This window comes from Diadema setosum, chromosome 13 (assembly GCF_964275005.1).
Source record: "Diadema setosum chromosome 13, eeDiaSeto1, whole genome shotgun sequence".
Taxonomy (NCBI): domain Eukaryota; kingdom Metazoa; phylum Echinodermata; class Echinoidea; order Diadematoida; family Diadematidae; genus Diadema; species Diadema setosum.
In genome coordinates, this window is record NC_092697.1 from 36,224,321 (window position 1) to 36,238,086 (window position 13,766).

Genomic DNA, 13,766 nt, shown 5'->3' on the forward strand with positions numbered 1-13,766 from the left:
CGCGGGTTCAATTGGCCAGGCGGCGGGTTGCTGGCTACGTAGATCACAATTAATCACGCATGCATGATTAGTACAAAATATATTTTTATTCCAGAATGCTCCTATATCGCCAAAATATCGCCAAATAAATGCATCAACGATGATTACTACACGTGAAGAAAAGAAAAGAAAAAAGATGGTTTATCGGGCTACTTAGTAGCCTATACATTAGTTGGTGGAATGTTTTTTATTACAAAATGAAGACTGATAACCATGTTTGACCAGGGGTTTGACCACTCTACTTCATGAAATCAAGAACAGAGAAGAGAGAGAGAGAGAGAGAGAGAGAGAGAGAGAGATGAGAGATAAGGAGAGAGAGAGAGAGAGAGAGAGAGAGAGAGACACCAGGGAGGTCACCTCCCTGCTAAGACTGAACAAGAAACTCTAAAATGTTTCAGTGTTCATGAATTATGACAAGATAAGGGTACTCTATTTACATCCATTACATAAGAAGGACTAATGAACATATTGATTAATTATAATGATTTAAGTTTCTGATAATACAATGTATGTACAAATTGATATACTAGTACTTATCTTGATATAATTTGGATACGAATTGTTAACGAATGATACTTTTGTAATTTGAGTCAGCGGGAGAATAAATCATGACCATGATGCATCCATTCACACACACTAAAGGGACTACACACCAATACACACGCACACACTCACCCATAACCTTCAAAACTTTCACAGATATTAGTAGAACGGATAGTACAGACCACATTGATACTATAGGCATATAGGCCTATTATTATTATTACACCTCATTCTGAAACCGACAAACTTACCTGGATCCTCTCACATCATACCCAGAACAATTTTCACGCAGAATTCATATATATTTCTCTCCATTTTGACATTTGCTGTCCATTGATATCAATCCAGTAATACTATAGGAGCTATGACTTGTACGTTTGCATTGATGATGTAGGCCTATGTACCAATATGTTCTATATCATGCATTCACACTTTCAGGAAGTGGATAGTAAAACCAAATAAAATGGAACTGAATTGCTGAATTGAAGTGCGGCAAAAGCTTTTAATCTCAGATGTACTTAAACAAAACGAAAGAAGAAAGATGAATAACGATGATGATATTGGCGTGGATGGGGGGGGGGGGGTTCGCTAGCACACAATTCAGTCATGATATACACACGCACACACACTTTTGCCTCCGAAAGAAAACATCGCAAAAAGAAAATAAATGAATGACCACAAAATATCCTGGTTCCGCAGGAGATTCTTTCCGTCAAGAAGACTGGGGGGGGGGGGGGGGGAGGGGGAGGGGGGGGGGGGACCCTTGACCCTATAATGCTGTTATGATTCCCCTTCAGATATCAAGACTGGCAATCAGGGGCCCCCGGAAGAATCTATATCAAGGGCATGGTTGTTGTTGTTGCCCATGTTGGTGTTGTTGTTGTTGTTTGTGTCTCTCGATTTTTCTGATTTTTTTTTTTTTTAACGAGCCAAAAAAAAAAAAAGTTGGAAGTAGGCCTGCACCCCCATACAGCCACCTCACGGTCAGTTCCACGGCCCCTTGTATAATGGTGCCTCATCGACAATTTATTGTTGATTTCACTACTTGTATTGTCGAGATTTCACCACAGCAAAACAATCGAACCGAAGTAACAATGAACATTGTGATATAAAAATGAAATAAAGTGCTTCAAATATTAGATCTTTTCGACCATTATGCAGATTTCTCAAACACACACACACACACACACAAATGCTTTGCGTGGATATGGTCAAACACTCTAGTCGTTAAAACTTCTCAAAATTAAGTGTATTTATTATAAGTAACATTCTGAATACAGTCTCCCTATGATTATAGATGACAGTTATAGATGAAGTTACATCATTGAACTTGTTAAGTTTGATAATCGAAAATAAAATTTGATGGTGATATAGCCGCATATTGATAGTGTTTGTCATACAATATTTCGTAACATTGGAGTTATTCATAAGTTTTTCCCCCACCCCACCTTCTTTATCATGTTGTAAAGGCCTTTATAATCAGCTTATAGCTTGAGGAAACACTCATTCAACGTATTTCGATAGACTGAATACCGTTGCGTCTCCTGAAAACAGCCCTTCATTTTGTACGCTTTTCCATGATTTTCACATCGATGTTTTATTCTCCGAAAACAAGATTTTACGGATAACTGATCTATCATCTTGACCAATTTAATACAAACTCAACAATAATTCATTACCTCCCATTTTCGTTGTGTTTGCGAAAAACCACTCCTTCCATAAATACCAACTCGTTACTCTCCCTGCATTTGCCCCTTAATGGGACCATTTTCACACAATCTACATTTTGTTTGCTGGACCCAAATTTTGGAATGGATGGTCTCTGCGAGTACAAAGTGGCCCAACTTTGAGTTCTTTCAAAATCAATTTGAAGAAAAAAAAAATAATCTGCAAAATTTCATCTGAGTCGCATCATCAAAGTAAAGGTTAATTTTCATATACAGGTGTATTAAGAAATCGTACAATTTTGCTGATTCTTTAACGGTTGCGAAAGAACCGGAACATCAAACTTTATTTTCTGTTAAACTCAAGCAAAATGCCTAGCGGCTCCAACCATTCATAAAACCTTCTCTTCTAAATCATGTATCGCTTAATCTCAACACCACGTAATTAGTTTCTCGCACTCTCTCCCTCCCTCTCTCCTAGCTCTCTCTCAATGCCTCCTCTATAGTGCATGATACCGTTTACAGGGTGTTTGTTATATATAGTTAGCTAGGTTCCATGTCTTCAATATAGGAAGTTTGTTTTGTATTGTTTTGCTTTTTATCTGTAACAATATATCAATCATGTAATTTGTTGTGTTACGTGTGGGGAATGCACGGTACAGAAGCTAATTGCTTTTTAGCATCCCTCCTCATTTCCAGCATTTTAGAATACTGAATAGGCCTATATACTTTAAATAATTTTATTTTGCAAATTTATGAATTCCGTTTACTGTACATTGTAATGTGACAAATGTCATCAATTCTGTGATATCAATAATATATATGTTATATTGGAAATAGACTGATAAATCAATGAATGAAAAACAGTCTCTCCCATCATCCACTTCTCTCTTAATCACACACTCCCTAATTTCTGTCTTTTTTGACACTGCTAAGTATACCTTTCACCCTGAGCTCCCCCATTTGTTTGTATGTTTGTTTTCTATTTTCTGTGTTTCCATTCTTGAGTATCATATGAACTCATTATGCACAGATTACATATTATAATATATAATATATATATATATATATATATATATATATATATATATATATATATATATATATATTCATATATTTCATGGGTTTCTCTATCTCCTCTTTAGGCATGCATGGCTCTGAATATTCTGGAGAATACAAACTCTTTTTAAACTCTTGCAGAGGCTGTAATCGAAACCCTCTAGTTGTAAACATTCTTGACTGATCTTATTTATTCGTATTTCTTCTCTATATCCTCCAATTCATCATATACTTTAACAATGTTAGTTGTAATTTTTCTTTAATTTGCTTCCGACATGATTTAGAGTTACGGCGAAATGTTTTATCTATTACCAGGCAGAAACAGTAATTCAAATCACATAAGCCTATACATGTAGCAAGTGATCATACACAAACTTCCTCACATGATTCTCGCACATTATATACAGTTTCATGTTGGGGTACATTGTATTTCCATTAGAGTGATTGTGTGAAATAGACTGTGAAATATATAGTAAAAACTGATAGTAATTCCGCCATTCCTGCATAATGAAATATACGTATATTATATAAGGATTATAATTTAAAAGACAATACACATTATAATGAACCTGTGAATTTTTATCTGTTTGTTTGTTTGTGTACCCCTGCACTAACGGCTAGCTCTGAACTTATCTCTTGAACTTCATTGGTTACAAGAAGGAGGTACAATCTCCCCTTCCACCTCGATACTCGCAATTGGTTACAACAAACACCCTATGTTGCATGATATTACAGCAGAGTAGTGTTGGGGGTAAAGGGCATATCAGAAACTAGCTGTGGTTTTATTCCGGGTAGCCGCATCACGAATTTGACATCAAATGGGAAAACTGAAACTTGTTTAAAGGGAAGATAAACCCCAAAAACAATGTGGATTGAGTGAAAGCAGCAACATTAGTAGAACACATCAGTGAAAGTTTGAATAAAATCGGACAATCGATGCAAAAGTTATGAATTTTTAAAGTTTTGATGTTGGAACCGCTGGATGAGGAGACTACTAGAGGTTATGACGTATGAGTGGACTACAATATCAAGAAAATATAAAGAAAATACTACAAAAATCCATTTTTCATGAAAATTACAAATTCCATCACCTTGATATTGACATATGTTAAGGGTAGCAATTATTCCCCCTGCTTTCTGAAAGCGGTTGGTCCACTGCTCTTTCATAATTCTAGAAAAGTGAATTTTTGTTGAATATCCTTTATATTTTCTTTGTATTGTTGTCCACTCATACGTCATATCCTCTACTAGTCTCCTCATCCAGCGGTTCCAACACCAAAACTTTAAAAATTCATAACTTTTGCATCGATTGTCCGATATTTCTCAAACTTTCACTGATGTGTTCTACTAATGTTGCTGCTTTCACTCAATCCACATTGCTCTTTGGGTTTACCTTCCCTTTAAAGATGTGGGGAAATTTTGGCCCTTGTCACTGACTCAGACTTGATCTGTTGGAATCCTTATAGCCGCCTTGCTCCACTTATATGGTTTCTCCCTTGGAATTATCTGTGCAAAACCAGGTATACTTTCATGGGCGGGGTCTTGAATTCATAGCCCATCACGGGCCATAGTCTCGAAAAATTGATGGATTGCTTTCACTGGCTCTCATACAAAACAATACAATAATGGTGTTTGAGGTTTCAATAGCGGGCATCTAAATCTGAGTTGCCAATTCATTGAGGTTGTGTATGGGGCAAAGTTTATGGGCATACAGTATAATCATGGAGGTACAGCTTCATGTCGTGGTGTATACCTGTTTTATGTTCGCTGTGCATTTGTGGCGGTGCAGAAGAAGTATAATTACATCGCTACCGTTATGTTGTTGACTGACGTGCACAATGCCACAGGCGGGAGCCACTACAGCAGACGATAATAATAGTGTCACGATGTACTGTCACACTCGGTGACATTGTAATGCAAAATCAGATGAATTCTTTCGGTGGGTTGAGCATGACGGCTGATGCTCCTGGTCTCACAGGTCTCTCAACTTTTTTATGGCAATTCAAAGTCTTGACTCTCTCTAAAATCTAATGATTTCCGTTTCGCTATCAGGATGGCGAGGAAGAAGACATGTTCGCATGGCTATGGACATGATGGAGGCTGGCCGTGCATTGTGCTCGCCGCTGCTTTCGTCCATCGGTTTCTGACCTACGGTATCGTGAAGTCCATGGGAATCCTTGTTCCTAGCCTTGCAGATCAGCTGAGCGCATCGTACACGACTATCGGCTTCCTCTTTTCACTTGAGCACACACTATGTACAATGCTCTGTAAGTATCATTACATTTGTCATTATGACCTGATCGAGGTAGTAGATGATGGTGCGTATGTTTTGGTGGTCACTGGACCCTAGATCAGACATAATAGATGTATAGGCCTACTGTATCTACTGTATTGTATCTATACACAGGGACAAGGTACAGGGTAGTTGTATAATATGGCACTGATCATAATGTAGATCGATATGCACTTCTTCTATAAAAAAAAAAATTATATATATGTATATATATATATATATATATATATATATATATATATATATATGTAAGACAGCAGAGGACTTCACTAGAACATGGCGGGGTGTTGACCGACAAGTATGTCTAATTCCGCGAAAAGCTTCTCATTTAAAGGTAGGGGATACCTTTTACAGACCTCCCAAAATGCAGCAAAACATTAAATATGAACCTCAGGGGACTTGCTTAGGCCACTGCTTAGAAATTTGGAAGTCAACAGTTATCTAAAATTTGAATAATGCACAAAACTCAACTACTCAGTAGTTTTGTGTGTCAGCCACACTTAAGCCTTTTTGTTGCATTCTTCTGTATTTGTGATCTATAAACACAAATCTAAAAGTACAAGAGCTGATGTAATAACATATAGAGTGTGTGGCAAGAATGTATATAGAAATGTTTGTAAGTGTTGATGAACTTTCTTCACAAAATAAACATGATGGACACACATGCAGTACATGGGTCTGCAAAGGTAGCCTAGTAATGTACTGGAATTTACGGTGAGCCCCGAAAACAATTCAATTCAAAATCTAACGGTCAAAAACTGTACTAAATGTTACCTTCCACTTTCAATACTTTATGGGAGTTTCTAAAATGATACTCTCTTCAACATACCACTGTATTTATACAACTCTTCATTTAAGGTGTGCAAATGGGATTCCCTACCTTTAAAATAATGACATTTGCTGGGTCACTTTTTCGCTAAAAACTGACCCAGCAAATGTCATTACTATAAATGAGAAGTTTTTCGCGGAATTAGACATACTTGTCGGTCAAGGCGAGGCGGTGCAAGGACATTGATATATTGGCAGCAAAAACTTGCACATAGACGTGGCTGATGTTGGGTTGCACCCCTTTATAATCAAGCTTTTGGGCGAAATGCCCTGCTTCAGGATCTACACAGTCAATGTTTTGTATTTATTGTTATGTTGAGTATATTTCGGAATGTATAATATTGAAGGTTAGTTTAGTTTAATATGATTAACCATTTTTATATCTAGATTGATTTTGTTAACACGTTGTTGTCATTGACTGTGTAGATCCTGAAGAAGGGCATTTCGCCCGAAAGCTTGATTAAAGGGGTGCAACCCAACATCAGCCACATCTATGTGCAAGTTTTTGCTGCCAATATATATATGTTTATATATTTATATATATATATATATATATATATATATATATATTTTTTTTTTTTTTTTTTTTTTTAGGTCTACACCCTAGTATAGATTATCAATATAATTGTTTTACATTATGTCTTCTTAAAATGACTTAGATATGTTCTTAGTGTCATTCATAAAATCATTCTCAGCAAAGTCTACACACTTGCCTAATGGCTGGTCATATGTACATGAAGAGTTTGTTCGCAAAAACCGATAAGTCCATATTTGCCAAATGGAGATATTTGCGATTAAAGGTCAAGAAAAAATAAAGACAATAATTAGAACATTTTTGCTTCTTTTGACCGTAAGGTTCTTCAAAAATGTACCTTTATATGTGGTGACCAATATGTCATTTAAAAGGTATTATTTTGTACTTTATGGCAGCGACCGTAATTCAAAATCTTCAAAAATGGACTTATCGGTTTTTGCGAACAAGCTCTTCACATGTAACTATCATCTCTAATGGCCCAAATTCACAAAAGTACTTGAAATTCAATGCATGAACAACTATTCCAAATGTTAAACTGGTATATATGCACAAATAATTATACATGTATATTTTGTTAATGCACAATGTTGTGTACAGTCAGTACCAAATATCTATTCATGTACACCATTATATGTGCCATGTATATATTTATTTATCAGTTTTGTTTTTCTTTTGGTTTATGTCCTATGATAAAAATGACACACAGTTACTTGACACTGGGAACATGCCCATAAATAGGTAAAACAGGATTTGTGTTCAATCATTGCTCATGTCAACTTTTTGAGATGAATAACATTAATGTTATCTCAACATAACATAAATCTCAACACAACATGAATAACATTAACATAACATGAATCTCAGCATAACAGCATGAATAACATCAATGTTATTATTATTATTATTTTTTTTTTTACATCTGAAGACATTTAAAGAGATGTAGCCTGAGTTGTTTCAAGGGGGTAAATCATCAGATACTGTTTGCAGGCTTGGAAACATACATCTGTAGCGAAAACTGTTTGAGTACATGGAGGGTGATATGTGTAATTTACTCTGCCAAGTTAGTTATATACATGTATGAAAAAGTGGATTCTTTTGAACATGCATTGTGTTAAAAAATGTTGGTAATCATCACTTCAGCCAAAAGTTGTCCATGAAATATCCACCAAGGGAAAGTAAACAGTATGTGTGAATTCTTCAGTGTTATGTTTCGTGCTGAATTTATTTGTAAGTGGGGAAAAGAAACGAAAAGGCAAAAAAAAAAAAAGAAAGAGAGAAGAAAAGATAAAGAAAAGTCTCGCTTGATGAGAATTGTTAAAGGTAGGGAATCCCATTTGCATGCCTTAAATGAAGAGTTGTATAAACACAGTGGTATGTTGAAGAGAGTATCATTTTAGAAACTCCCATATATTGAAAGTGGAAGGTAACATTTAGTACATTTTTTTTTTTTACCGTTAGATTTTGAATTGAATTTTTTTCGGGGCTCACCGTAAATTCCAGTACATTACTAGGCTACCTTTGCAGACGCATGCACTGCATGTGTGTCCATCATGTATATTTTGTGAATAAAGTTCATCAAAACTTACAAACATTTCTATATACATTCTTGCCACACACTCTATATGTTATTACATCAGCTCTTATACTTTTAGATTTGTGTTTATAGATGAAAAAATACAGAAGACTGCAACAAAAAGGCTTAAGTGTGGCTGACACACAGAACTACTGAGTAGTTGAGTTTTGTGCATTATTCAAATTGTAGATAACTGTTGACTTTCAAATTTCTAAGCAGTGGCCTAAACAAGTCCACTGAGGTTCATATTTAATGTTTTGCTGCATTTTAGGAGTTCTGTAAAAGGTATCCCCTACCTTTAAGGACAATGAGGAGGAATGGTGGAGGTGGGTGGGAAGTACAAAGACTCCCCTTATAGCAGCAGACACAAACACATTTTCTGTTCTCTTTTTCTTGCCATCTTCATAAAAATCCTTTTCATTCTTTTTCCTCAATTAACCATGCATCATTCTTTTTCCTGAGTTAAAGGTAGGGGATAGACAGCTGATAATAACTCACTCATATTATGGAATCAAGCAGATTTTTTTTTTTTCCAAAACTTTTCAAGAAGCATCTTTTCCCTTTGAGCTCATTGTAATTTTACAGTTTTTGGATTATTTCAGTCCAATGTGAAAAACAAACTGAAGACCACCTGCAATACAGCCTCACAAAGGGACTTCCCCTTTACGGAATTCCTGATCTGTCCCCCGAGTATTGTCTGCACTTTCCTTTTTAAATCTTTTATTTATCAGTCAAATGCAAGTTGTTTTTTTTTTCCAAACTTCCTGAAAGAAAGAGGATAACAAGAGGATACGATGTAGTTGACATATACTGTATATGATTTGCAGGTCCATTTGCCAACCTGCTACTGCGGAAGAACGTCAGCCCCAGGGTCCTGACAATCAGCTGTGGCCTTGTGACAGGTTTATCTTTTATCCTGCTGGCATTTGTTCAACAACTTTGGCTGATTGGAATGCTGCTCATTATTGCAGGTGTGCAGAAAATTGATGCAATAATTCCTGTGAGGGACTGATCGTTTTAGTTTAGTTTAGTTTTGTTTTGTTTTGTTCATTTGCATGCAGGAGGCATTGGTGTTACAATTATGTAATCCTCCACCACACTGTAGGCCTATAATATATGCCACATAATTTTGCAGGGGTTTTATTTTTGCACATTTCGCAGGTTTGGTGCAATTTGCAAATATAACAATATGGGAAAATTACTGTACTATATGATCATGAATGTAGCCACTTGCAAAATTTTCTGGAAGTCCCAATTGGGATGTGAAAAATGAGTCACATGTACGCTATTTCAAAGAGGCCAGTTCTCATTAGGAAATATTAACATTATTAAAATTTACAAGATTTTGTCATCATAATGCCGCACCAAATAGCTTTAATTATTCATCCCCATGCAGTATAATTTCTTGAAGTTGTCTTTCTTTGATGTATGGCAAATAAATCCCATGAAGATGTTAATGAATGGAAAGACAGTACACTTTTGTGGTATGTTTCAATTATGCTGAGATTCTTTATCTGGCATTAATGACTCAAATGTTATTTGTGTCCTTTGTTTCTTTTTTAGTGTTCTATATTTCTCTGTTTGTTTCCTTGATGATTATGTTTGCAAGGATCATGCACTGCTCCCTTCTTCCAAGTTGCGAGCATTGCCATGAAGCAGCACTTTGGAGTCCGCTACGGATCGGTGAATGCCATCACCCAGCTTGGCTCAGTAGCAGGAGGCGTGGCACTTCCCTACATCACGTCCATTCTCTTCCAATCATACGGCCTGGCAGGGACCTTCCTGTGCATGGGGGCCATACTGCTGAATAGGTGCCCTGTTGGTGCAGCTCTCAAATACACACCAGAGTCTAGCAGAGGAGGTAACCCAGGAGTGGTCACTGAAGACAGTGGGGTCGATCTGCGGGTACAGAGGTCAAGAGGACGTCCATGCAGCGATGATGGGGATGACGCCCATCTTGAGGCGGAGAGTCGCCTCTGTGAAGTTTGTGAGGAGAGAACACCGTGGATGAGTGAAGAAGGGGAGGATGGTTGTATTAGATATAATGGTACATCCAGCAAATGCAAGCCCGCGGAGGAGAGTGTGACTTGCCACCCAAACACTGAAAGCAATCAGAGTAGGGACCTCTGCCGAAAATTCCTTCATCTCTTTCCCACCGTCTTCGACTTTACGTCGATTGCGAAGGAATGGCGAGTGACGGCATTTTTCTTGCCTGGAACTTTCCTCATGGACTTCTGCCTCTTTGGCTTTGCTCTCTTCTCCACCTCTTACGGACGCTCAGTGGGCATTGCCGAAACCCAGGTGGTGTACCTCCCCATCGTTGGTGCTGCTGGTGGTGTCCTCAGCCGTATCCTCTTGGTCTTTCTCCTCTACATCAGGCCCTTCTGGAGTAGCCATCTGTTCCTCATCAATGCTTTAATATCGGCAGCAGCATTCCTCGTCTTTACGCTCAACTCATCGTTTGTAAACCTGATGTTCTGCTCGGCGCTAGCAGGCTTTGGTCTCTTTGGAGCAAACTCCTCCTTCAATGGCGTCATCTCTGTGTCTGTGACAAAGAAAAACTTTCCAGCAATCGTAGCTGCATCATTCTTCCTCACCGGTGCAGGAGCTGTTGTGTCTGGGTCCTTGACTGGTAGGCATAATTCATTTTTTTAAAAAGAATAATAGAATATGACATTATATATATATAAATGAATAACAGCAATAGGTTTCTGCTTGGAGTCCAAGAAAATATCGGTTCACAACAGTAATTCTTAAGAAAACTCTGTGAAAGACATATAGTTTTAGTGAATTTTTTGCTAATTTTCATTAAAACTATGTCTTTCACAGAGTTTTCATAAGAACTACTATTGTTAATGAATATACATGTATATATATATATATATATATATATATATATATATATATATGTTACTGTAAGTCATTTCTCACAATGCTGACAATCCTATGCCTTTTTAATTTAGCATTTCTCAGTTATTTTACCAGTGATCAAAGGTAAAGCAAAGTAAAATAAAAGTGTATTCAAAGGGCTGCACTATAGATGGAGTATATTTAGTTGAGCAGAGGAAATACTAGTAAATTTAACAAAATTGACATTTTTAAAACAAAGACAGAAATTGTTGTTCATCACCACAGGATATTCATGCATATTAATGATTATTCTCCTTCCATCTTTCTGTCTCACTCTAACCCAGGCTACCTCTACGACGTCACGCAGTCGTTTAAAACCGTCTTCAGAGTTTATTCAGGATTGTGCTTTGCTGTCGTTCTTCATGTTCTCATCTCTTACAAGTTTCGACGAGTGGATGGGGAGGAAGTGAGAGTTCGGCTGAGAAGAAGAAACAAGCAAAGGCCTGTAGAATTATGAAAGGGACAAATCACACGTGAATATTTTGAGTATAGTTCTGTCTTCTCACTATTAAAGCAGAAAGGATTTACCTGTGAGAATTGGACAAGCATAGTTTTATATTTTTTCAGCTTCCAGCTGTGATGATAATTTTGATAATGGTATGCTTGTAGATTACACCATACAGGATTTGTATGGACAGTCTTCAAGTTTCCATTTGATGAGCAGGGTAAAAGAACAGAAAAGAAAATCGTACAGCAATTATTATTATGAATCTAAGATTTTCACATACTTTACTAAGCAGTAGTATCAGTAGCAACCACTATGCCAATTATAGGCGCAAAGATGATGTCAGGAAGAATATATTTGTTGTTTTTATTCTTGGAGGCAGTTCATAAGACTGAAAAGACTGTCAAATGCATGTGGAAGCCTGTAATAGAATCCTCAGTGTCATTCCATCCAACTATGTCAATCAAACTTTTATTTTGATAAGCAAATCATTGTCAATATACAACTCAAGTGTGATTAAATCTTATCTGAAATATAGTAATACAAATTGAAATTGTCAGCAATGTATATCCGTGTACCAGTACTCCATATGAAGAGTTTGTTTGCAAAAACCGATAAGTCCATTTTTGAAGATTTTGAAGTACGGTCTCTGTCATAAAGTACAAAATAATACCTTTTAAATGATATATTGGTCACTACATATAAAGGTACATTTTTGAAGTTATGGTCAAAAGAAGCAAAAATTTTCTTATTATTCTCTTTATTTTTCTTGAACTTTAATCGCAAATATCTCCATTTGGCAAATATGGACTTATCGGTTTTTGCAAACAAACTCTTCATATGTTCTCAGGTGTTATGATTCAATTCATATTCCAAGTAGAGAGAGATAAAGAGGTGAACATTTTAAAGGTGATGTGCTGAACAGATGACAGTGACTTTGAATCCAGATTTTACAAACAGGTGCAGAGCACCTGAACTTGAATGCTAAACCCGTTGAGGACGAGTCCTGAGTATACTCAGGCAAGCATCTATGGGAAATGCATGTTGTAGCAAAATCAAACCATCCTCAACAAGTTAATTTTTCATTTGTGGAGTGCAGATTGCATTTTGCACTTTCTTTATGTTGAGGTTTCTTTGTATTTGATAGATGTGCTTCACAGAGTCGGGGAGCTGTAGCGGCTGAGTATAATAAGACCACAGGACCTCAGTCTTTAGGATTTCCAGTTTGGGCCCCTTCATTTTGCAATTGCATTACCTGTAGAGGCAATTTATCCTCATAATCTACCTGTAGTCCTTCAAAAGGTGCTTATAGCTACCAGTCCCATGGTAGCTTCCCTAAAACCAGCAACCAAAGAGTCAAGCTGGCCAGCAATTCCATGCATGGCCCTAAACCAAACTACAAAAATGACATTTTCATTGACTGCTAAGAAAAATTAATGTTCTTATTCATGTAAGTGGTGTTCTGTATATCTATTGTATTGGAGATGCTTATATGGTGTATACTTTTTTTTTAGACAATCTCTGGAATATAGGAATGTTCATATATTACCTGTCTTGGGCAAGCAAACAATCAAAGTCTGAATTGCAATGATAATTAGAATGGTGCTTGCCATACTCCACAAAATCCACTCCATATCATAACTGTGCATACAAAAAAAAAAATGAAATGTGAGATATGGAATGTGGAAAACTAATAAATCGCAGTGGAGGATATTCACCTAATCTTATAGCAGTGGTGTATCCAGGCGGGGGCGTAAAAATAATTGAAATAAAAAGAAAAAATGGGGGGGGGGGGGGGAGGCATGCACCCCCTTTAACTTTGTAAAGGCCTCCCCTTTACAGAATTCCTGGATCCGCCCCTGTTATACTGTATTCTT

The 13,766-nt window shown here is 36.8% G+C and overlaps 1 protein-coding gene across 1 annotated transcript; it reads left to right on the forward strand.

The window, feature by feature from the left end:
- Positions 1-5,358: 5,358 nt before the first annotated feature.
- LOC140236629 (monocarboxylate transporter 7-like) lies at positions 5,359-13,072 on the forward strand. The gene is made up of 5 exons (XM_072316549.1): positions 5,359-5,572; positions 9,362-9,505; positions 10,144-11,166; positions 11,729-11,850; positions 13,037-13,072. The coding sequence occupies exons 1-5, from the start codon at positions 5,359-5,361 to the stop codon at positions 13,070-13,072; spliced, it is 1,539 nt and encodes a 512-aa protein (XP_072172650.1).
- The last annotated feature ends 694 nt before the right edge of the window (positions 13,073-13,766 follow it).

Excerpts from the sequence above, each read along its gene's own strand:
- LOC140236629 (XM_072316549.1), top strand. The coding sequence starts at position 5,359 with ATGGCGAGGAAGAAGACATGTTCGCATGGCTATGGACATGATGGAGGC. Across the intron at positions 5,573-9,361 it reads CACACTATGTACAATGCTCT|GTCCATTTGCCAACCTGCTA; the intron begins GTAAGTATCATT and ends TATGATTTGCAG. Across the intron at positions 9,506-10,143 it reads AATGCTGCTCATTATTGCAG|GATCATGCACTGCTCCCTTC; the intron begins GTGTGCAGAAAA and ends TATGTTTGCAAG.